The 20,663-nt window shown below is 39.5% G+C and overlaps 2 protein-coding genes across 2 annotated transcripts; both read right to left on the bottom strand.

The window, feature by feature from the left end:
- Positions 1 to 1,567: 1,567 nt before the first annotated feature.
- On the bottom strand, positions 1,568 to 13,736 carry usp3 (ubiquitin specific peptidase 3). The gene is made up of 15 exons (XM_030053909.1): positions 13,236 to 13,736; positions 12,866 to 12,926; positions 12,580 to 12,717; positions 12,055 to 12,138; positions 11,695 to 11,776; positions 10,935 to 11,014; positions 10,097 to 10,210; positions 9,428 to 9,541; positions 9,129 to 9,278; positions 8,438 to 8,544; positions 8,259 to 8,339; positions 7,988 to 8,106; positions 7,734 to 7,847; positions 3,908 to 3,975; positions 1,568 to 3,140 (listed from the first exon to the last, which is right to left on the bottom strand). The coding sequence occupies exons 1-15, from the start codon at positions 13,369 to 13,371 to the stop codon at positions 2,666 to 2,668; spliced, it is 1,923 nt and encodes a 640-aa protein (XP_029909769.1). The 5' UTR covers positions 13,372 to 13,736; the 3' UTR covers positions 1,568 to 2,665.
- Positions 13,737 to 16,789: 3,053 nt separating this feature from the next.
- LOC115360564 (inter-alpha-trypsin inhibitor) lies at positions 16,790 to 20,264 on the bottom strand. The gene is made up of 5 exons (XM_030053542.1): positions 20,240 to 20,264; positions 18,193 to 18,384; positions 17,306 to 17,482; positions 17,143 to 17,187; positions 16,790 to 16,872 (listed from the first exon to the last, which is right to left on the bottom strand). Exons 1-5 carry the CDS (start codon positions 20,262 to 20,264, stop codon positions 16,790 to 16,792), a joined length of 522 nt encoding a protein of 173 aa, XP_029909402.1.
- Between the last annotated feature and the right edge of the window lie 399 nt (positions 20,265 to 20,663).

Genomic DNA, 20,663 nt, shown 5'->3' with positions numbered 1-20,663 from the left:
CAGGCCTGCTGATTAACAGCAACAATGAGCCTGCGGTCTGTATTGTGTGGCCCAGATACATGATGCCTCCTTAGGCGCACACTGGAGGCCTGCACATATAAGGCCGTGGAGCGGAGGCTATTTTGGGAAGACAACTGCCGGTGCAGTCTAAGATGGAAGTGTGTGAGCTATACACTCCCTTTCCATCTGTCAAATGGCTCTCAACAGGCGGCAAGCAGCCCACTGGACTGAGCCAGATGTTTACACTGCCCTGCCCTAATTCTCTAACAGATATGTATCTAAGGCCTTACATATACAACTTTAATGACCCATTTTAGAACCACAACTTAACTCCATACTCTCAATCGCAAAATAAACTCCAATTTCTTGACTTGAACCTTACAACAATCCATGTGAATTAAAGTCACAGGCACAGTATAGCTTTTGCCTGAAGGAACACAGAGAACTGTGACTCAGTGTGTGAAATTACGCATATGCAGAGCTAGAGGACATTTCAACCTGTCAGACACAAATACCATCATATCCATTTCATCATTTCACATTACTCAAAGTATGCTCATCCCCAATATTTCCTGCTCTACTTGATATCACCGGTTTAAAGCCACAAGACATTGGGAAATGCCACTGCAGGGAAGGTGGTTACAGCCTGTACCATGACTCACCCTGAGTCATGATGTCCTATCCCAGAGCTTGCATCTAAAACATCAAAAAAAAAAAAAAAAAAAAAAAAAATACAAGGCAACGTGAGCTGATTAGTAGCTGTGGTTCAAACTCAAAGAGGGAAAAAATACATAAAGAAAAAAGGCCACTTGTGTCTTTAATAGGGACAGAGTAGCGAGTCCACAGACAGCCACCTGTGAGCTGGCTAGGAAGAGCAGCTGTTCCTTCTTAACATACAGGAGTGCTTGTTCCTGCCTAAGTGAGAAGGCTGACTGGCTGGCACGTGGCCTGAGGAGGGGGGGCTCCTGTGTGTATGTGTATGTACGTGTGTGTGTGTTTGTGTGGGCGGAGATGCTCGCTGGAGGGAAAAGAAAAACAACAAAAAGCCTTGCTGAAAAACTCGCTCCCTTGCCTCTGAGGTTGTAGTTGAGCATATCAAAGGCTCTTTTTTATTACAAGCCATAGGCAGGTTAACGGACAGTTAAGAATGGGTGACATATCAATAGAATGTACCTGCTGGTGTGTGGGAGTGTATTGATCTTACATAATCATATATGACAACACAGGTGTAATTGCATTTTCTCACATGAATGCCATATGTGCACCATGTGGACATTTTAATCTACCTACATGCCTTTCAATGTTTTTTTTTCTTTGTTAAGTGCCTCACAGAACAGAATGAAACTACATAGAAAACAAAGATAATACAAAATCGATCTAGCTGCTGCTACTAGATCTTTGGATCTAGTAGTCTTGTCCCATTTCAATTATATAGCTTTGTCCTGAAAATATTTACCATTCATGCTCCTCAACTTGCAGATTAAAATATGAGTTTCATCAGCACCAGTGTTTTTCAACTCTATGTCCTAATCGTGTATCCTACTAACAAAAACAAAATGAGTCACTATTAAACTTCATGTGTATGACTTTATTTGAGGATGGATTTTGTCTTATGAGATAAGCTGGTGGTGGCACAATTCTGTGCCCTATTCATTTCAACACAATTAAATAATGGGTGCTTCTGCTGTCTATGACATTAAAATAAGATATTAGCACCTACTAAATGTACAAGATTTGTACGGCTTAAACAGACTGTAATGCACAATGTAAGAAATTGTCTTTGTGTCTCAACCAAATAATTTGCTTTAAGTTATCGGAGTGTGGTGTGTTGAGGTGATATTATGAAAGAGGGGGCAACAGTCTTGGGTTTGTGCAGTGGATTACAATTTCCTAACCTGCAGAAATATCAAAAATAAAAGAAGGTTGTTTATCACACACTTTTCATTTTCACATTGCATGACATGTCTGAAAACTGACAGCATTTTCTCAGGCCTCTTTGTGAAGCCCAATTCAAATTAGCCAAGATGAAAGACAGACTGAAGACTAGAAAGTCTCTGCAGACAAATATAAAACAAAACATTTTCAGAAAGATGAGCATTTTGTTCACATTGGTTCTGGTCAAAAGGCTACAAGAAGTTTCGAATCAGCACTTGTCAATTAAGACAACAACTGAATTTTAATTGTCTAAATTTCCCCAACAAATTGGAGAAGAGTACTAGTAGGCTGCTTAGAGGTGGTACATAAAAATGTCAACTAGAAACTTTGAAAACAACAGAAAGTAAAAACATCATAGTGACACAAAGTGTCTGGACATATTGTTAATCTCTTCAGTCTAGGCTTAACATTGGACCAAAGGAGGTTTTCCAAGGCTAAAGCTTTCTTAATCAATTGAAATGATCACCTTTGGAATCTGTTACAACAGGAGAAGTCAACCTCAACTGAGGAATGTGACATCAAGGAAATAAATGCAAAAAAACCCACAAAAATCAAAACAACACAGTTACACAAGATCCTGTCATACATAAAATGCCATTAAAACAAAATACCTTCACATACATCAAATGTGAAATGTACAAGTTAAAATCAAGCACTGTGAGAAATGTGATTCAGGTGAGGCAGAAACGGAGTGAAGAGCTTGTCTGAGGCTGTTAACAGTCTGAAGGCATCATGGTGCAGCAGCATTGTCTGTGGCAGCCGTGTCCAAGGCACCTTTATCTGAGGTATCCCTGTCTGTTGTGACTTTTCGTGGAGCCACCGTCTCCAAGTCAGCTTTATCCAGCACAGCCATCTCTTCACCCATCTTTTCCAACACAACCTTATCTGGGGTGACCATGCCCTGGGTAACCACATGTGAGGCTGGCACATCCGGCAAAACCCTGTCTGTAGCTACGACATCCACCATAACCTTGTCCTGAGCAACTATTTCTGGGGCTACCCTGTCCGTGGCTGTCATTCCCGGAGCAGCCCTGTCTGTGTTTGTGCTGTCTGAGCCTGCCTTGGTAGGCCTTTTCACATAGAAGAGGATGTAGGCTTTGGCCTTCCTCACTGCGTGCTCATCTGTCAGAGTCACCGTGCTGTCGTTGAAGTGGTACCAGCGGCCCTCGTGGCTGCCATATGCCGTATAATGCCCTGATCCAACCCTGCAAACACAAACGGATACGTCACATTTGGCTGCCTGGCCTCATGCAGCACATTGCCCACAGCAAGGGAAGTGAGAGGAACACGTTTAGCTTGTCAAGACAGTAATGGTGCAATATCACCACCTAGTGGCCTATGGAAAAAAAACAGCAATGGACTGATGAAGAACAGTGCTTCTTAGACTATTTTTTAACCCGTTTTCACTACAGTCTGATGGCTTTCACTGATTAGTGGCTACTTCAGTTTCAAGATGCAGCTGTCCACAACACATTTTTACAAAGGTGAGTCTAAATCATTCTGACTAGAGACTGGGTGATATTTACTCAAAACGCCATTGTGATTAACAGCTAACTGCAGTGGGCTGAACTGCCTGGCAGGTGATAATTTATAGATTTAGACAGATTTTTGTAGGTGACAAGCTGTCTTTGTAGTTGCCATGGTGACGAAAGCCTGTGCCAAAACACATGAACGCGTGTTGGTTTGTGCAGTATATGGAGCCAAACAAGGCTGATGGCAAGCAACATACTGCTTCAAGAGCTTACAAAACCACTAGGTTAAGTAATCAACAATAATGATACAAAATTGAATTCTTTATGCAAAACAAATTATATTTTACCACAGCAGCCCTCATCAAATACTTTGGCTTATGGTTAATATTATTGCTTGGGTGATGAAGTAGCCCAACATGATAATTTATGAGTAAGCAAATTACTTAACTGAGTAAGCATTTCTGGTCAATTATAAACATTTAAATAAAACATCTACTCACCCAGATCCATGATGCACTACAACAGCAACAAGGTCATAGAGGCAACTCTCTGGTAAGGCCTTCTCAGGCTGTAAACACACAACAGGGTGAGGATTCCTTCTCTGGAATCAGTACTGTATTACTTTAAACTGTTCACCACACATGTAACTAATCTAGCATTAGATTAAGTATAAAACTAAGCAATATACAATCTTTTCCCCAAAAGCTGTTACTCAATATCAACACTTACTCAATATCAAGTTACTCAAGATCAAGAATCCTGCTGCACTGTGTTTAAGTTCTACTTCTCAAAACTCTTATTTTGACCATAATAGTAACAATATAGTAATATTAATACAATAAAATAAATAATATATAATATACAATATAATAAACATTGACATTAGTATTTATTTCTGTGCTAGTTAAAGAAAAAGGAAAAATTGAAAGCCATGAGAAATTTTTTAATCTGTATTACATATGCAGTGAACATACATTATGACTCAAAAGAGCACTGGCAACACATGAGCAAGAGACAATTTAAAAAGTGCTACATTATCAATAATAACTGAGACAAAAGCAAACCAATAAGACTTTAATACTGGCAGAAACATGAGAATGGGAAACTGTTGCTATAAATCTATATTCCAAAAACCTGAGTGATTATGGCCGTTTCAAAGTTGGCGTGTTACAAGACTCCTAGGGCCTTTAAAAGACTTGGAAACCTCCCCCATGTGTTCCAGCCCAGGAAAACCTCAGGCTTATTCGACTATGTATTTTAGGCCTTGGTCTGTCAAGTGCTGCTGATAGCTTTCCTGTACAGACAGAAGTGGACATTCAGACACTTAAGCGAGCGGATGCTTTCTGACACTGGAGCATGGACCTTGACCGTCGGGTTCAGGGATGATCTCTCTAACCACTGCATTACATTTTCACCATTTAACTGTTGCTGGAACCCACAGTGACTTCCAATATGTGCAAGGCCACTGCCCTTGCCATCTTCAATAGATCCTTCCAGACCAGGAATCAGACACAGTATCGCTGAGCTACAACAATGAGCGTGTACTGCATTGGCTGAGAATCGAACATGGCAGGGAGAAAATGTGACACCAAGGCAGATGTTATTCAGTGGTACAAATCCCTTCCGTCAATATTAATTTCACGCAATTTAATATTTACAATTTTTAGGTCCTTTAAAACATCACTAATGTTTGTTGTACCATGCACTGGTATTTCAAAACTATCATTTAAAAGGGTAAAATGCGCATTTCTTTCTGTTTTCCTGAGGCATAAACCAAGCAAACAACTTATGCTGTATCTGCTCTAGACATTTCTCCATCTAACACTGGTTGTTTGAAGGCCCTCCTGTTGTTTGTGTAGTATAATCTCCCATGCCTGCAACACTCATCCCCAAAAGACTTAACTCACACCTGCAGTCTTCTGCAAACAGCAATAACAGTAAACTGACTAAAACGGTAGGTACAACAGCAGCTGTTGGTGGCAGGTACAAAGGTAGGCATGAGGACAGCTACTTGTTAACCTGGGAGCTAGCTGGAAATAGTATATCTTGGCGTTGTAGCTATGGTTTATGATTCATGTATGTATATAATCCACCAAGCAGTTCCCATTTTAATTAAATCTCAACTTTTATATTCAGCTTATGACTGCTGGCTCAGTGGCGAGCTTTGGTGGAAGCAGACTTGGGGAAGAGAGGATGCATCCAAAATAGCAATGTAATTTTCAATAACAAACATGTTATTTCTGATGCAGATGCTCCACTGGACCTTTTAGTGGTACTGCAGGAAAGGTCATATGGCCACCAAAATTTCCTCCTCTAGTCAACATGAATGTTGTTTGAAAAAGCATTATGATGAATCCCACCAGGGTTCTAGGCAAGAAAAGGCCAGTCAGTTAAGGTTAGGGTTATGGTTGGGTGAGGAACAATGTCAAACCTGATTTAATGAATAAGAAACAGGCCAACAGAGTTTGTGACCAATCACAGCGACTGTGGGCATATCTTGCCCAGCAATCTGGTGGGATCCATAATAACACATACCCTAATTTTATGGCAATGCAAAAAAAAAAAAATTTTGAGATACTAGTGTGCAATGTGGCACTAGAGGAAAGGTTGGAGGGTCACCAGAGATTTTGAGATATGCCACTTTTTGCTTTTAGTCGAGCACAAATACCATGACATATTTGGAACATAGTTTTATATGAGTTTCTCTAAACTATTTGGTGGACACTAGGGCTGTGACAACGAACTTCGAAATTCGATATTAATTCGAACTGGAGGGAGGGATATAACGTTCGATTGCTGAAATTCACGTTCGAATGTGTGTGTGTGTGTGTGTGTGTCTTTGTTTACGTTGCGTAACGACGCAAATCAACGTTACGCGTGATCGTGCGCGGGATAAAAAAGTGTGGGCATGCATCAGTGCAGCGCGCACCTGTAGGAAGTTTACAGCATGGCTGACCTGACCTGTTGCAATGGATACGTTTGGCTGCTTTATTAAACGTCATTGCTGTACTTTTTGTGGTCTGTTTTATATATTCTAGACATTCCTAAGAAATTTCATATTGAGTGAGAGTTGAAGTGCATTAGTTATCTTGCGTGCTTATTAAAATACGATCGTAAATACATCCAGATCGTCATTATTAATGTTGTGCCTTTCAGAAGGAAAGCGCTTGTTAATATGGTTGAAACGCCCTCTGGCGGACAGACCGTAAATGACACCCATATTGTACATATCAATAGGCTAAACAATAGACTAAAATTGACCCTAAAAATTCGAACATAATTCGATATTTGACATTATAGGGCAATCGAAATTCGAAATTTATTTTGGAGGAAAGTCACAGCCCTAGTGGACACGTATCCATTTTGATTTGATGTGAATCAGTGCTGAACGACAGAGGTCAGCACAGAGTTAGAAAACACCAGTGGTATCTTTAAATTTCCACAGTTTATCTTTGGTTAGGCAGAAGCCATCACTGATCTTCTCTAATGCCAACAAGCCAGACATCAAGTTTATTTTCTCTCAGCATTTGCTATGAAGCTATCATCAGCAAGCTATATAACATTGGACTCAAGTCTCACTAAATCACCACTTCTGCACAGTAGATATTGTAATTTTCTGCACATAAACAGAGTTCATACCATAACATCATATTTCAAATTGTCTCTATCATGCAGTCTGTGGTTGCTCTGCTTGTGTCCAATTCACAATGTAGTCATTATCTTACACAGTCATACTTCATATGCTTGACCATGTCTAATGTCTGGCATTTAGTGTAGCATTCCAAGTTGTAAGACATCTCTTACTTAAAAAGACGAAGCACATAAGCAATAAAGGAAAGCTGGCCAACAGTTCTCATCGCAAGCTATATTTTTGTCTTAATATTAAGACAATTCAGTCCAAGACTTGGTGCTCTGGTATGTAAACTCTGGTATGTATGGCACTGCCTTTTAATCATTTGTTAAATTTGGTGTATTTTCTTTAAAGGAGTCACCAAACAACTCCCCCTCACCACAAAGGTTTAACAAAGCATCTGTATAGTTAAGGATTGCTACTCATTTGTGGCGTACATAATAATGTGTCCTAAAAGTGACACTGAGATACCAATACCAATATTAGCACCACTTCTATTAATAATTCCCAAATCTTACTAAAATGGACTTCAGGGAGAAAAGTTTGACAGATTTTGACAAAGGCCTTAACTGCATGAGCACAGGTGATCTCTGACCTATTAGTTCAGACTCAAATTTCTGCCCTGGCATTTGGTCCCCCACATTAAAATTTCACAGCTTCACAATTGTGTTTTGACAAAACTGTTATTAGCTCACCTCCAATAAATAGCCCCTCATGTCCAAGCCTCGCAGTGGGAACTCCACATAGGTATCCACCTTATTTCTCAGAAAGGCGGTCCAGTGGAACCTTTTCAGGTGCAGACACAAGACCTACCATGGGGAACAAAACCTCCTATCAAACCAAAACAACAGTACTTTGCCCATGGTATATCAGCCCAATTTAATGTTTTTCCAAATTACTATACTGTCATTAATTCAGAATGAAATCACAGGAATGGTACATCTCCAACCTTTGGCAGCTTCTGGATCCAGAACTTCTTGGTGGATTTCTGTCGCTTTTTACATATATGACACAAGTAGAGCTCCGTCTCATCAAGCTCTTCCAGGTCTGTGAAGCTACGCAGGCAGTCTAAAAAGAGACCAACCACACATAAAATGTTTGCACTGAATCCCGCTAACGCACAGTTACATCACTGCCAAAAAAAAAAAAAAAAAAAAAAAAAAAGGATCTACCAAATCATTATCCCATCTTTATCCTAACCACTGGGCAAGAGAACATACCACGTAAGGTGCAAGTAGGCCCAGGCTCCTGGTCTTTACTTCTCTTCTGTCTGAACTGGCTGGGAATGTCCAAAGACAGATCTATAGGGGAAAAAAGAAAGGAACTAAATCCTCCTCCTTGGTACCACATCACCCAGTGGGCACTCTACAAAAAGCAGGATCTTGGCAATGCATCTTACCAAGGAATGGATCAAACTTCCGAGATTCTGTCCGACATACCAGGCAGTTCACTTCGTTTTGAAGTATGCCACCAAATATAGATGTGACAACCGTGGGGGTCCCATTTCTGACAAGAACCAAAGGCAAACATGCTGCAGTTTTACAACACAAATCAGCAAATGCACTCACCCTAAAAATCAGCATTACATCACATCTTTGCATAAGCAAGAGAAAATTTTAAAGAACACAATATATTCTGTGTGTGGTAGTTTGACAAGAGCTGTGAATACTTGCACTAACTTCTAGTTAGTAAACTCAGCCACTGGTATGACTCTATTCTGTAAATCTATTTCTTGAACAAGGTGATGTTCCCAGCAGCTTCGATGTGCCTTGTCTTCCACAAAAATCACTGCAGTAGCTCACCAAGTATACTCAATGAGAGGGCTGCCTATCAAACAACTTTGTCTCTCTTTGCCAAGTCAAAAGTACAGGGATGTTATGTAATCACAATAGGGCAGCACTCAAATAGCACCATGTGTGTGTTACTACACCGTCCAAAAACATATGCTAAGACTGCAAAGCAAAATAGAAACAGCCATCCTCATAAGAAATGTCAAGAATGGGTGACAGCACGTGGCCTGCTGGTGCAAACGTTCTGTAGTGTGTGTATCTATTGTAAATATTCAAATTAGTAAGATTAGGGTGTCATACATGCAGCATTTTCCCCCTGAGGTGGAGAGTCTGACTCCGTCCTGAGGTGAGACCGGGTGAGCCGCTCCGTTGGGACTGCCCTGGAGCTCCCTGTGCAGGTGGTCCAGCAGGTAACGCATGAACTCATGGGCATCCTGCTGCTGATAGCCCCTGTGTGCGCATGCGCACACACACGCACGCACATTTAAAAAAAAAAAAAGGTTTCACAGGTTAGCAAAGAGGAAAGCAATATGCTCAGCTCAGAATTTAATCTGTATTGAATTAATCAAATGACATCACTCTACACAATGCTGATGTACCTGAAACTTGGCATGATTTTCCATATGGCATAAAATAAGGAGTCTGGACTGAAGGCGGTCTGGCTCCCTTGCCACAGGGAGCACAGAGTTTTCCTGAACTCTTCCACCAAAGACCTGGACAACAGAGCAAATCTGTCATCATGCTGCACAATGTGACACGATCCACATCAAATGGCATATATAATACTGGGTAAAGGCAAAAAAAGAAAAAAAACAACAACTGTAGAACTACTCCCAGTGTATTATTAAAATGCAATCAAGTGTATATATTTAAAGAGATATTGCAAAAAATGCAACAAGGCTGTTTAACAGCTGTTCACAGTTCATGGTCAAACTGCCAAACTGTGGGTAAAGCTTTGTTTTAATTTGAGACAGTCAGGAGTCGACTAGATGGCCATAAAACTGTATTTTTCTAGACTACTCCTCTGCCTGTCTAGGTCTACAATTTCTCTGCAGAGGATAATATACTTACAATTGTTAAGAGCCTGCTGAGGAGTAATTATTGCCACATCTTATTTTGCACAGACAAACACAAGTAACACTTGTCAAAAAAAAAAAAAAAAAAAAAAAAAAAAAAAATTGATTTTATGCTTGTTGTAATGTAGCAGTTCATTTCAGATCAATGTACTCAGTGCCACAACTCCTCCCTCCTCCGGAAGAGGACCTTACACACTGCTGTCCCCTTGGCTGCGGGTGTGGTACATCCTCCTTCCTGCTGTCTTACCACTGCGTAGCGCCACTGCAGGCAGCTCCTTGAAATAACAACTGAACTGCTCGATGTTGCTATCAAAGAAAAACATGCAATCTCTGGTGAGATATCCAACAACTGAAAACCAAAATAAACCAAAAAAAAAAAAACATGTAATAACAGGCAGACAGAACACCTATAAACAAGTACATGAGCTGAATGGAGATACCTCATGTTTGTGAAGGACAGATTAAAGCTTAATAAAAGCATAAACAAACTCCATCCAATTAATATAGGCTAGAGATATCTAGATGAGGCTTTTCAATAGCCTTAAGGGCCAGATAAAATGCCACTTAGGCTGCATTCAGACATCTGGCAATGTGGGAAAAACAGCAGTCCTACAATACAATTGAATGGGGTAGTGTGTTTAGGCAAAAAAACCCACAGCAGCCGTCCAACAAGAAGGTGAACCAAGCTGCAGTGGCCAATCATATAAACTGGCGATCAGACCCAAGATGCCCAAGGGAAGAACCTTGTTTACCAGAGACTGTGTTCTAGAACAAAAATAAACATGCTCACACCTCTGCACAACCCTGTGGGAAGGTGCCGCATTGCCGGATTTGGCCTGAATGCGGCCTTAGTTGGGAAATCTGGCTCTGGTTTCCAGGCTGTCCGTGTAATCCAACTGGCTGTGCCCCAGACTGGATTACTAAAGGATGACTGGCCATGGGGCCCTCTGCTTGCCTGGGCAGAGCTGCTGAACTGCTCTGCAAACCCAGTGGGCCACCTACAAACCTGATCCTCCATACAAACACTTACCTGAGGGACTGCAGAATGGCATTCATGAAGCATGTGTTGCCCAGGTTCCGCAGGCCTGTGGCACACAGAGCTGTGCCATCCTGTCAGAGACAAATGAAATGCTCAGCAACACATTTTTATTCAATGACCACTAATCTGAAAAACAGTAAATAACTATCAAAATAAATAATGTTAATGAAATAATGAAATAATGTTGCCAACATTGGAGCACTGTGGAATTATTCAAAACATGAAACGCATGCTACCAATTTGAACAAAACCTTGTATAAAGGTTCAGCTTCTCTGATCATTTGACAACATCCAATATACAAGATAGGAATCAGACCTGATCAAGGCATATTTTGATTGATCGAATCAACTTTGATGTCCAATCAAATTCCAACACATGTATTTATTTAATTTCTCCTTCTCTTCTGACTTGGGTATACAAAATACAAATACAAAATATTCCATGACTCAGACTGGAAACAAAAAAATGCTAGTTAAGGCATTTCTATGCAGGTGCATTTTCTTATTTTAGCTGCGCTGACAAAGAGGTGCTGTGCTCATAAGTATGAACTCTATACAGTCTGGTATGACTTGCAGACAATTTCAGGCATACCCTACAGTGTGAATATGGACTTGTATAAGGAAAATCTGAGAAAAAAAAAAACAAACAAATTTACTGGTCCTTTGATTGTACTGAGGGAGTAACTTTGGAGTAAAGACATCTTTCTTATTGTTAAAATGAAAAACAACCACAATGTGCTGGCAAACTTACATTGTCTTTTAACATCTTGGTGTTTGGAGTCGGGCTTTCCTGAAGTTTCCTTTTCCTTTGTCTGTCCCCAATCATTGCTGAACTGCAACAGCGAAAATTGTTTTACCTCAACACTGCTATCTAGCTTTAGTATGCTGTTACAAATTTTGTCAGTCTTCTAGAATATCCAAATCTTCCTTGGCAGAAATGCCTTATCTGGGCTTTTGATGATGCTACTTTGTAATTACTATTACATATACATAAAATACAGATATTATGCATATCTGACATTGCTAATTATACAAAATTACATAAATCAACAATCAATAACTACATGTCGCCTATGGTGTGAAAGACTTGAGTCTCCGTATCGGTACTTACTTTTCCAAACTCTGAAGGTGCTCCCTCACCTTCTGCACCTGCCCAAGTTTGGTATCATTTACAGCAAAGTCATCACATCTGTAACTATAAACCCACATACAACAACTTAAAAACATATGCACACATATGTAGTTAGCATTTGAAATGTTAAAGAACTACTAGAAACTCTGCATTATAACCACAGCAATCCTTTAAGAATAGGGTAAATGGGGTAGCAAGTTGCTTTTAAATGCAGGTGTACATGCAAACAACATGGACTGATTTTTCTAAACTACTTACAGAAACACTCAAATCTTGGGTGTACTTTACATCTGTGCTCAAATGTGGCAAGTTGCTTTATTGAGAGAAGAACGCAGGATCACAAGAAAAGTAATGGATTTCACCAACAACAAATGGTCTAATGGAGTATACTACCACCTCACTGTTGCATGTTCCTGACTTTTTTTTTTTTTTTTTTGACCTTTTACAGTGCCCCAAGCTGAGTAGATCACAGACAGTGATAGGCTGGTCAGGAAAAACACTCACCAAAATATGCTGTAGTTGCTGCAGTCCATACAGACAGAATGATGGTTTTTCTCTCTCTCCTGCTTCTCACCCTTTTTCTGGCTGCTGCCAAGCACTTGGCTCTCCTCAAAGTGCTTCTTTGCATGTCCATTAACATATCTTTACGGAAAGAGATTAAGACTTTGTAACTCACTCACTTAATCCCCAAGCCCAAAAGGATGACAAGCACTTCAGTGTATTCAGTGTAATAGTTAATAGCATGGTATGTAAGTTTGTGCATATAGCTTTAGTTAAAAATAATACTTACCTCCCACAATGCACAATCAAACAGGTAAGGCAAACCCATGGACTTTTGTTAGATCTGCAAACTAGACATCAAAGGAGAGGGTGCACATGATCAGATGTTTTCGTAAGATGTAATCGTGAACACCATTAACTTCACAATATGTGATGAAAATGTGTTTGATGGAAGCCCTTTCTCATACGAGGTAACTCTTGAGTGCATAACTAGGTTTTCTCATCTTCCCAAGACGGAACTGTAGCTTTTACATATAGCTGTCTGGCAGTCCCACGTGGAAACGGACTGGACTCCAAGGATGTACTACAAAATGTTCACTCTTTTTTCACTTTTATATTAATTTCAGCTAACCCAAGGCAGATAAAGACAGCTCTCTCACCGTTGCAGCACCAGGAGGACGGAGTACCATGGGGGAGCCTGGAGGAGTCGACGGCGAAGCACACGTTTGAGTTCAGATGAGGGCACTCCATCAATTTACACTTGTTAGCTAAGGCAGCCAGCCAACACAACAACATCAACGATAAGACGGAACAAACAAAACAACAACAGATACCTAATTAATCTGAAACGGCTCTCTACCTCTCAAAGTAGCTACTTAGCTAGCGCACGTTCACCTAACTTGGCTAACGCTAACACGCTAAACGGCTAGTTATATTGTCCACACAACTTCACAGTACTGCTGTTTATATATATATATAAAAAAATACAAGTGAGCATCTCTTCTCCTTATTATTTGGTAAAAATACGATGAAAACGTGTTTTAGTATCGTGCGCTAACGTTATCTACGCTGTCTAAGGTTACAGATAACTGTTGGCGTTAGCTACAAACAAATGGAAATAAGTTGAGGAAGTGACGTAGCGTCTGCCGGCTTGGCCATTCTCTAACCAGAAAACAAATGAAGCCGAGGCCAAACGACACTCTCCTTACTTCCTCCTTCCCTCGTAGTTGCGACGTAATGAGAAGTATCGTTCATTCAAGCCACGGCATCTAATGTAGCCTATCTGCTTAAACATTTAAAATGTATTAAACTGCTCACAGTGTGACTTTTGCTGGGTGAAAATAGTTTACAGTACCCCCCGGCCTCCTAACCCTCTCAGACACGACAGCATTAAAGATGAACTGTGGAGTTTCTCCATGGCTTTGCTATGTAAACATTTTTTACACTTCTCTGTTAAAAAAAAAAAAAAAAGTATGTAAAAATGTAAGCATGTTGTTTGACCAATACCCCTTGGTCTAGCAACATACTCTATATAAAAAATAAAATTTTGTGTTATGTGTCATTGGACCAGTTTAGTGTTCTAATTTCTTCCCTTTAGTTTGCACCTATTCACATTAAATGAAACAGAAGTCGGTCTGGACTGCCTGCACCACAGCACTGCGTTTATTTCCTGCAGTGGAAAATTCAGTCTTTCTCTGTGTCCCTGGCCAGGCAGCAAAACAGTGTTTCAAAAAGTGACCTCTGAAAAGGAAAGGAGCAAAGAGGCAGAGTCTGAACTCCACTTGATGAAGGTGTGAATGGGTCTGATGATGCACAAGTCAAAGTGACTTGTGCATCATCAGACTTGTGCAAGTGACATGTCACTTCCTGACATGTACAGTGTCGGAGGATTGCTCCAGCAGGCAGGTGGCCCGGCCCTCCTGTTCAGCAGACATCGCAGCATCTTCAGTGAGGCGGTTGGGGGTGTGGGTCAGAGGAGCCAGCCTCATTTGGCATTTCTACTTTATTTAATGGAGTCAGTAGAGCAAGACAGGAAAGAGAGGGCAGAGAGAGGGGATCACATGCTGGAAAATCCAGACCCAGGCCACTGTTATCAGGATGCCCCTATCAGCTGAAATGATTGATCTTCCATTTTTTGTTGCAAAATTTGTCACAATTAAAACATCCGGTTTGGAAGCAAGGCCTCAGTATCGAGCCAGTGTAATCTCTATTTCGCTTACATCATAATCAACCTATAAATCAGCAGTGAATGTTGAAAATTTTGCTGAGACCTGAAACATTATGGGCATATGTCTGGCCGCTTTTAGCTGTTTTTCATCAATTGCTCTATTGAAATTTTAACCCTTGATGAATTGATTTTATCTGGTCCCATCTCTTTTGCCAGGTCTGTTTTATAAAATTTGTACATGAATGCATGCGAAAGATCTTTTTGCGCTCACTGTTTCTTTCAACTTGTTTTTGTGTCTTAATATTCTCTTTTTGGCTGCTCTCACTGCAATGACCGGTGGTCCTATAGATACCATGTCTGGATGACTACATTGCTTACTCTGTTAAATTGTTAATTAGTTTGAATTTCATCATGTCAGTGCATTCATGTACAAACTGGACTCATGTCAACTTGACAAAAGCATTATGTTTAAGCCGTAACTATGATTATTTTGCTTTTGCATGAACACAAAGCATGTTAACTTTATACTTTGTGTCAAATGCATCAAACTGAAAACCTTTAATCAGGGATACGCCTTTCACAGAAAGTCAGAACACAAGTTTGGAAACATTCCTTTAATTAGAAAGTCAATTCTCTGAACAGATATTGTTCTGTGTGACTGTGTATGTGATAACACAGCATGAGTTTTGAGTGTTTCGCAGCTCAAAAAGCATCTGTGGTTTGAAAATATCAGAGTTATGCAGATTGTACATGACAAAAGGGGATTAGATGTAAAATCCTATTTCCATCAAGTTATACCCTTTAAAAAACATTTTGCCTTTTCACACATGGCTTATTAAAGACATGGGCCTTTGACATTTAAAGGTCCACTTGCGTAAAATTGCCGAGGGTTAAGTGAAGTGAGGACTGTTTAGACTAAACTTGCACACAAAAAGTGGAATAAGCTTGAAATTTGATGTCTGTATCCCTACATGATTGTCAATTGTTTCTCTTACTTCAGCTGACATTCAGTTTTTCATAGAGCAGCTTTAACAAAAGTTAAACATAGCACCTTTTTGAATTCTCCAATCACATTTCCAAGTTTCCTCAAAACAGCCCATGTTTTAGATGCACGCATGTTGGATCAGTGATGGTGGTGGACTTGACATCAACAATAAGTGCCAGTGGCATGCTGTGATAGCCTAAATTAATAAAACCTCAGCAGTGTCTTAAAATGTGCTTATTAGTTGGTTAAACAAAAAAAATGTCACTTCAAGATACTTTCAAACCACAAGTATTATAACACAGGAAGCAATAATTGAAATGTCTGGATGGAGGACAATGCTACCTAAATAACAACAACAACAAAAAAAAGTAACTCATACAGCGCATTTCTTATAAAACAATGTGTTCTGATGATTAGTCTGCAAAAATTACACTATCACACATATGCAACTTAAATCACAAAAATAAAACAAGATTTTATCCCTACTTACTCATGGATTAAAAAAAAACTTCAGAGCTTGATATTGTAAAAACGGTTGTTTTTCTGTATTATTCTCTGTCCACCATAGTATTTATTACAGAGCAGACTGAATACATGCACTTAATACACAATGCAGTATATACAGTATATTTGCATATTTAAAAAGATGGACAGTATAAGCTGATCAAAACTGTGATGGCTTTCACACATGTCGATGAAAGATCTGCTGCATGTTGAACTAACAAATGTTGGCAAATTCTTTTGAATGCTTACACGTGACAGGAGGTGTTACTACACTCAAGCGAGCTGAGAGAAAACCCTGCTGTTTGTTCAGTGATGTGATCCTCTATGCCATTTCAATGCCCTGTTCCTGAAGAGGTGATTCAGTCTGTTTTTCCTTTGTTTTCCTTGGTTCCTTTTTGGATTTACCCCTAAAAAAAATAGAATAAATTATGAAAAATTAAAGGAAATGCCAGCCAATCTATCATAAATACGCTTGAGAAATAAAAAGAGGAGAAAATCAAAATGCAGGCAATTTGCCCACCAAGATTAAAAGGCAGAAAAATGAAACTAATATCGCCTTACGATGACTGTATGGTCAGGGCAATTACAACTATGATGATGATGGCACCAACGACACCAAACACAACTCCACAGATGAGAGCTGTTCAGGGAAGAAGAAAGTGTTTTCACAGTTGTGACGGGATTCATAAACAGTCACTACGTAGATTATTCATCATATAATACTGAACTTTTTTCCTTTTCTTTTTTCTGCTGTGTGAAAGCTTGGTAGTAGGCCATGAAGAAAACTTTTTCTTCAATTAAAAGTGAACATTTATCATGGGCAAAACCATTATTGTTTATTGGAGAATGCAATGTAGACATATTTTTTTTCAATGCCAGAATTAATGAAAAGAAAAGTCTGTCTACTCACCGACTGGAGTGTCTGGCTCGTCTTCTTCTTCTGCCTCACGATCATCTTAGAAGCAAAGCAATCGGTACTTGTTACAAAACAGTTCTCATTTGTACATGCATTGGCAGTAGGGTTGTAATTCACTGATAATGTCACAGTACATAATGCAGTAAAGCGTGCTCACCATGGATACCATCACAAGTAGCATTGCAGCTCACTTGGTCGAAAAATCTGTTTCCATTTCCAACACAGCCGGTGTAAAGGAACTTTTTGCATTTGTCATGAACAGAATCGTAGTAGTACCTCAAGTACTGACCGCTGCATTGTCCCTTCGTATGCGGGAAGTGGCAAGCTTGGGTTTCTGGGAAGGAGGAACAGCAATTATCAGTGGCAGTGCTGTTAGTGGTAGCATTTAATAATAGTATTTAATTCATATTTTTAAAAAAGGAATGTGTTTAGTTGTGTGCCAACACTTTATCTTCAGACAACCACTTTTTATAGCATGATCAAAAATGTATCCAACTGTTTGTAAAGGCTGTTTTTTTTCTCTCAGGTTTTTCTGTGTCATGAGCTGTTGCTTTTTCACCACTTGGTGGCGTGTTGCTATTACTTGAGGCTTGAAACCGCCCCGGTGCAGCCTCTGAGGAAATAATGGCATGTCAGCAATTCATGTAAAGGAGTAGAACTGACAGTTATGTGTTTTACTATTACATAATCATAGTGTCAACGATACATGTGTATATAAAATAACACCTGAAGTGACGAACACCTCAAGCAACACCTCCTCTCTCTCTCTCTCTCTCTTGTTTTCACTTACAAATGAGTTGTGACTGGGGAGGCTTGATGCTGTAGTCTTTCATCTCATAGGCCTTTAGGCCATAAAACTCCTATCTATGTGGTTAGTTCATATTCCAAAGTCCTCACATTGTAGCCAGAATGACAGACAGGCGCCAAACTATTTGGCCTGAGTGAATCCTGTTTTCAGCTGTCTTTGAAGATACATTGGATATTGTAATTTTAGCTAGATGAATCTACACTTTTGTTCACTTTAGTTGAATGAGGTGCTCTCACCATCAATGGGGTAGATCTCCTCTGCCCTGGTTGAGCAGTTTCTTATGCATTCTCTTTCATGTGTGAAACGATTTTCATTTCCCCCTTCTCCCTTGTATATGAAGGGATAGCACAAATCGGTATCAGGGTCATAATATGATGCGAAGATGAAGCCCGTGCCTTGACCTTCATCATGGGGTAAATTACAGAAAGCTGTTGGATGATAAAAAAATATATATAAAAAAGTTATTATTTGCAGGATATTCAGGGCTATATTTTAATGTGCAAGCAGTTCATAGATTCTGATCAGAGAGCAAATAAAAATGTTTGAATTTAAAAGCAAAAGAACACTCCCACTGTTGAGTACTATTGGTTTCAGTTACAGGATGAGTTAGTACAATGAACACCACACAGTTTCAATGGGTGCAAATCATCAAGGGATATAAATTAATGTTTAACTAACACTATCATCACAGATCCACTCCTTCTTTTTATGACTGCAATAAGATGTGCCATTTATGGTTCATTTGGAAAACTTCCGGCTTTCAAAAAAATCCCGGTAGAGGAGTTGTTTCAAACTCTGCCCCTAACTGTAAAAAAATAATAATAATAATAATAATAATCATTAAAACTCAATCCAAGATATGCTTTAGTTTTGGAGGGGAGCTAACACCAAACCTGTGGCTTGATGCTAGCCTGGCTCAGACTCCAGGCTATTCCTGGGCTGTCATAATGAGGTGTGTTTTCACAGATCATCTGCACAGCAGTGAGATTAGATGAAGTTGCAGGCTGACGTAGTCTCAGCTCATCTTGCTAAAAACAATCAGGCTCAGTCAGAAATGATCTCAGTGCTCAGAAAACTGGAATTATAGAGGAAGAAATTATCCAGTCAGCTTAGCACAGTCATTAACAATGTGTAAATAACATTTCCAGAACATTAGACAGATACCATCTTATTTCTTTGGTCAGGTCTGCGCTGTCTAGAGGTAGTCATTGTTGGTTTCAAGTGCACGTTGCAGCAAGATAAAGTCAACGAAAAGTTAAAACACAACAATTACCTCCCTCTCAGGGATGCAGACTAGATTTGCATACCCTGAAAAACAATATTCATCTCACCAACTCATTTTAGTCTCAGTCTTAAAATCGTAATTTTTTTAAAGCAGCTGAATGAACCTGTGATCGGTTATTTAAAATTCTTTGATTTTTTTTCCTCCAAGTGTGATTCATCATTAGTTGAAGATATTGACACTTCCAGTTTGGAAACTGGTATTGCATTGAAAGGAATAGATCATTCTAGCCGATGTGACATTTTTTTTTCTTTTGCGTTAAGAAAAAAGAAAAAAAAGAGTGGAGACTGAAAATGAGAGAGGACATTTTTGCAGTGTAGTGGGCCAAAACTGCTCAAAACATGTTTTCCATTCAGTCCTATCTTAACAATAGTTTATTTAATTGATTGAATTTTGCAAATTTGCCACATAAAAACATGCTCACATATATGATTCAATCCACAGTTTATGCAGTTCACAGTAGGTTGTAGAAAAAGTTGAAAGTCTTAACTGGCAGAGTGACCGCCATGTAGCCGTGAGTAACACTGACCTATAAGGCCTGAAGGTGAAGTTTTACTTCCCTGCTGTAGTTTCAGTGAAACTGAAATGTTACATGCAGTGGCTTACGATAAACGAATAAAAGCGCTGACAATATTAGAAACAAATAAGAAAACTATATTTTGTGTTATGCTCACACCAGCAGTTATGCGAAAAGCTAACACCTAGCAATTTTTCAGTAAAGACAAACCTGGGCGTTGATAATGAAGCATAGCATATTAATTGACCTATATGGCAGTGGGTTTTAAATAACTTGTAATTTAAGCAATTTAAGGAGAAAAATAGATTCATGTACCTGGAACAGAATAGCTGATGTGAAATGTTGCAAAAGCAATTCCAAAAACTAGAAGGAGTTTCATCGTGCTGCTTCTCTTTGGGCTGTTTCCTGGAGTGAGTGAGAGTTGTAAACTACAGTGCAGGGTGGGTCGTTACTGTCACCACTGACCTTTGGACCGATGTCTCACCGGTGACACCCTCCTCGAAAGACATCTTCTTCCATTATCACTGTACACAACAATGGCAGGCCACTGATTACTGTACACGAGGCCTTTTATACATATAGAGCTATACATTGGTTCATTATTCACAAACAGTGTGGGAGAATATTGTGATTATTTTGTGTCCTGTATTTACACACCCACACAAGTATTATTAGTGGGTGTAACAGCTCTTTTATGGCATACAGTAATCTGTATTCATTGCCACTAATTATACAGTTTTGAAAGACCTATTCAGAAACCTTTCAGGGCCCCAGTTAAAACCTAAAACTTCCCTGCAGGAAATGTATGTACTTGTCAGCTACTGGACAAAATGTAGAGGCAGCACTTGGGGTAGTACATTGGTAGTAGTTGTTGTAGATGCAGAAGTAAAAGCCATTTATTTTGGAGA

Source organism: Myripristis murdjan, chromosome 6 (assembly GCF_902150065.1).
Source record: "Myripristis murdjan chromosome 6, fMyrMur1.1, whole genome shotgun sequence".
NCBI classification, from domain to species: Eukaryota; Metazoa; Chordata; class Actinopteri; order Holocentriformes; family Holocentridae; genus Myripristis; species Myripristis murdjan.
This window is presented reverse-complemented; position numbering and strand designations above follow the sequence as displayed.

What these genes read in the sequence shown, in the direction of transcription:
- usp3 (XM_030053909.1), bottom strand. Translation starts at nt 13,371, where the DNA reads ATGTTGTTGTGTTGGCTGGCTGCCTTAGCTAACAAGTGTAAATTGATG. An exon ending in AGCAACTACAGCATATTTTG is followed by an intron (nt 12,139 to 12,579) that starts GTGAGTGTTTTT and finishes GTGGGTTTATAG; the next exon opens with TTACAGATGTGATGACTTTG. An exon ending in TGAGGGGCTATTTATTGGAG is followed by an intron (nt 3,976 to 7,733) that starts GTGAGCTAATAA and finishes GTGTGTTTACAG; the next exon opens with CCTGAGAAGGCCTTACCAGA.
- LOC115360564 (XM_030053542.1), bottom strand. Translation starts at nt 20,264, where the DNA reads ATGTCTTTCGAGGAGGGTGTCACCG. An exon ending in TTTCGAGGAGGGTGTCACCG is followed by an intron (nt 18,385 to 20,239) that starts GTGAGACATCGG and finishes ATCATCCAACAG; the next exon opens with CTTTCTGTAATTTACCCCAT. An exon ending in GGAGATCTACCCCATTGATG is followed by an intron (nt 17,483 to 18,192) that starts GTGAGAGCACCT and finishes CCTCCTTCCCAG; the next exon opens with AAACCCAAGCTTGCCACTTC.